Consider the following 3,996-nt stretch of genomic DNA (forward strand, 5'->3'; position numbering starts at 1 on the left):
TAAGTTTATTTTAATAAATATAGGGAGTTATTCATATTAATATATGAATGGTGGGTTGCACCAAATGAATACATTCGTCAGATATCACAAGTTTTTTAATAGCCGAGATTGAGAGAGTCATGAGCGAAGTAGATGTGGATAAGGTGTATGTATATGAGTGGAGAACGAGAATGTACGAGATAGTAAACGTAGAGTGTTGTGTATAAAAGTGAGATTAAATACGAATGTCAATTGAGTAGTACATCGACACCAATACCGGTGGCGAAGGCGGATCGAGGCTCTTTTCTTTCGTACCTCTTCCCTCCTCGTGGCAACAGCAAAGTGCGGCTGCCTCGAGGATGGCGTCTCCGATCCGTGCGCTGGAGGGGGAGGGGGTTCATGGTAACGGCGATAGTGATGAGTGGTATTGCGGCAAAAGGTGGTGCGCCGAGGTGGCCGTGATCGTGGTAGAGGGCGCGGGACTCTGGACATCTGCCCCTGTCGCCTCCCCTCGCCGTTGATCCTCTCCGTGCCCGCCCAGATGTCTTTTCTCTTTCTGTTTCCGATTTTACACACCCTTCTTGTTTTCTCCCACTCTTGAGTCTTGTGTACTGCCTGGCCGGCTGCGCGTAGGTCTATCTCGATCTCTCTGTCTCTCAAGCACACTCCCCACTCATGGATACGGCGGTATCGTCATCATCATCATCGTCATCGTCATCATTTTTGACTATTCTCGCACACGCGCGCACACAAACGATGGGCGCGAGCGAGCGCACGAGATACGCTGCAACCCTCAATCAGTGGAGCCGTGTGCCATCTCTCTTCGAGCTCTTCTCGTGGCCCATTTCTCGTTATGTCACAGCCACCACGCAGCAATGATGGCTACCCCGCTACAGCGGAGAAGGGAGTCACACGGCCAGCTATGAGTCTGACGTGTGCCGCACCCTTAGCTATCTTGCCTGCTCCTAGTTTGGAGGGAGAGACCTACCGGGATCATGTAGGGTGTAAAGCTGACCTCGACAGCAATGACGATGGTAGTCGTGGCGATTATAACGTGAATGCGAGGGATGACAGCGACAGTGACGACGTGGAGGATGGTGACTACGCCTCTGCTTCTTCGCTTCGTGCCCATGCGTACAACACGGCATCGTCCAAGGATGGTTTGTGCCTGTTCCGCAGCCCAACCAATCGAGGCCCACCTGTTCAATATGATCCGCATGATCACACAAGACCCGATCTGACGCACGCACCCTCGTCGTCTTTGTCCGCCAAGGTGCAGCAGCGGCGCCTGTGGGTCTTGCCTCGTGACGCTTTTCATCCTCAGTGCTGGGCTTCCCTCACATCTACACGCTCGTCCCTCGACACCGCAGCGAAGTCCTGCAGCGATGGGGAAGCCTACGCTAGCAACGGCCGCAGTGGCGCTTGCGCGTCTACTCACGGCCTCGTGGCACCGGCAGCGCCTGTCACGACAGGCGACCCGCATGCGCTTCCCCCGTCCGCATTGCAGCCGGACTCCTCGGCGGTAGGCGCGGCACCTTTGGCGTTAAACTGTATGATAAACGCCAGCGTCGCCCGGCTGCCACATCCTCGCCACGGCCAGCCGCTGCTGTGCCTAGTCGTGCGCGATCCCACCATCCCCGTCGTGACGAGGACGTTTCCCCCCAACTTGCCTTCCGCAGTGTCCGCCTCCCCCTCGCTGCTTTATGAGGTGCAGGCGCATGCCCCACCAAGCGGCTTTGCGCAGAGCTGGTTTGTGAAAGAGCAGGTTGTTCCGAGCACCGTCGGTGCTGGCGAGCTGCTCGTCGCGACCCCATTGGACCTGACCTTCTTTGCACTCTACGAGCTTCTCGGTGACGCGCAGCGCTACGAACGCCTGTCCCGCACCTTTATGTCGGCGGAAGACCTGTACAGGGACAGAGACCTGCGGCCCTCAGCTGTCACCTCCGCCTCTGCGGCCGGCTACGAAGGCGACGCGCCAGAGACGAACGCGTTTCTGGCCGTGTTCAGCGGCGTCGGCGGTGGCGGCGAGGACTCGCGGTCGTCAACGTCTTCCTCTGCGCCGTGTACCGCAGCGCTTCTCTCCTCGAGTGGAGCACATGACGCGTCTGTGGACGATGGGGGCCCGCACGGCTGGGCTGCGCACCCGCCGTCACAGCTGACGACTTCATCTTTCTTTTCTGCCACGCCTCACGGCAAGCTAGGCGGTGGCAGTGGCCGGGGCTGGGCTGGCTGGGCACGCGCAGCAGCAGCACACCCACTCCTCTTGCACCACTGCCTGCGTGTACTTCAGTCCGACGGTGTGCTGCGACGGCTCTGCGAGGTCCGTGTAATCGGCGGCAACTCCTATGTGCAGACGTCGACCTCTGATGCTCCTGTCGAAAGCCTCGACGCGGTGTACTACAGGCCTTCTGAGTCGGTGGCGGTGGAGTGGTTAAAGACGAGAGTAGAGCGTGTCCGCGCCTCTCCAGTGTTGCGAGCAATACTGCAGCTACCGGAGAGCAGCCCTGTTGCAACGGCGACGGCCGCTACACCAGCTGAGGCTTGTGTGGAGGTCCCCATGACGGTTGCCTTTGGCGTGGTGGCCGAGTATGTGCCAGATCGACTGCACGCGGCTCTTGCTGCGGCCTGCGGTCTCCCAGACCCTGCAGCGACGCCAGTTTCTTCGCCGATAGCTGCGGCGTCTACGGACGGCGCCAAGCGGCACCGCGACGACGTAGCGACAAACAGGAGAAAGGCGGAAGCGACCCCAAGCGCTGCTGGCACGAAAAGTGCCAGCGTAAAGCGCCTGGAGAAGGCGGGGAAGCCGAAGGGTACGCCCACTTTGCTTGAAATGTTTGCAAAGAAGGCGAGGTCAGAGGGGGCCGCGCCGTAGGTGTGGCGTTGACGCACGACTGACTTGGGCCATCACCGTGGAAAGCGCGGCCCCTATCGTGGAGGGAGGGGACGACAGGAAGGGAAGGGGGCCATTTTGTACACATCGCACTGAATGCAAACTGCGGGGACGGGGAAGGAGGGGAGGAGACTGCATGAAGGGGTTGGGCCCTCTCCGTACTCCACATCGGGCCCCCATTCATAATGGGCAGTGGTCGAGTTCAGCGGGTCCCCCCCCTATCCTTTGAACTCGTTTCACACACGCACTCTCTCTTCTTCCGGAGCGTAAATGGCGCCCCGAATGACGGGGGATCCCCCCCCCCCCCCCCCAGTGCGGGGTATCCCAAGGCTCCAGAACCCCCACACGTTGTGTGTGCGTGTGTGTGGGAAGAAGCCAAGCAGCCTCCCTATCCCCTGCCAATGAGGAACTACTTCTGGTGGTGGCAGAGCCCCAGTGCCTACGACGCAGGAGGAGGGTCAGAGCGATTCACGGCTACTAATGTTGGCCACCAGGTCCTGGATGGCACTGCGTCGGAGCGACCCATGACAGTGAACACGTTGGCGCCACCCGTATGATGGGCGAGGTTTCAGCGTGAGTCAAGCGCATTTCACTCGGCCCTCGCTGCCTACTGGTGTGAGGAGCCTGAGTCATGTTGAGGGATGCACCAGGTGGCGACTGACATAATGCAAGCGACTGTGAGGCGACCTGCGGCGTGGGTGTTCGGCAGAGTTCGAAGCAGCGGCCACGCTGAGATGGCTGGGCCGGCGCAGTGCTGTAAGGCGTGTGTCTCGCACTGCTTCACCCTATGAGGTGGGCGCTTGACAGGCCGGTGGTGTAGAGTGGGGACTTGGAGCTGGTGTTGTCTAGTGGAGAGTGGGCACGCTGAGGGAGAAGTGAATGGCGTCTTCTCTGCCGAAGGCAGCACTGCCTCGGGTGGCACCTGACGCCTCACCCTACCTACCCTACACAGCCATGCCGGTGCATGTGGACGACGGGTCGCGTTGGATCGAAGTTGGGGTGCCTTTTCACTGGTACGTCTATACTTGTTGGTGTCCACGCGCTCCTCTCCCCCCCGCATGGCCGTGTGTCCGCCGGTCGGTGGGGGCGGGCCTCTTGCACGTGGCCCTTTTGCCGGCCAGCCGAAG

The 3,996-nt window shown here is 60.0% G+C and overlaps 1 protein-coding gene across 1 annotated transcript; it reads left to right on the top strand.

Annotated features, from left to right (window-relative positions):
• Positions 1-832: 832 nt before the first annotated feature.
• LbrM_12_0960 (hypothetical protein, unknown function) lies at positions 833-2,851 on the top strand (the record flags this gene model as incomplete). Its single annotated transcript, XM_001563095.2, has 1 exon — positions 833-2,851. One exon carries the CDS (start codon positions 833-835, stop codon positions 2,849-2,851), a length of 2,019 nt encoding a protein of 672 aa, XP_001563145.2.
• Positions 2,852-3,996: the final 1,145 nt, after the last annotated feature.

The sequence above is a fragment of the Leishmania braziliensis genome, contig 12 (assembly GCF_000002845.2).
Source record: "Leishmania braziliensis MHOM/BR/75/M2904 WGS CADA00000000 data, contig 12, whole genome shotgun sequence".
Classification (NCBI taxonomy): Eukaryota; Euglenozoa; class Kinetoplastea; order Trypanosomatida; family Trypanosomatidae; genus Leishmania; species Leishmania braziliensis.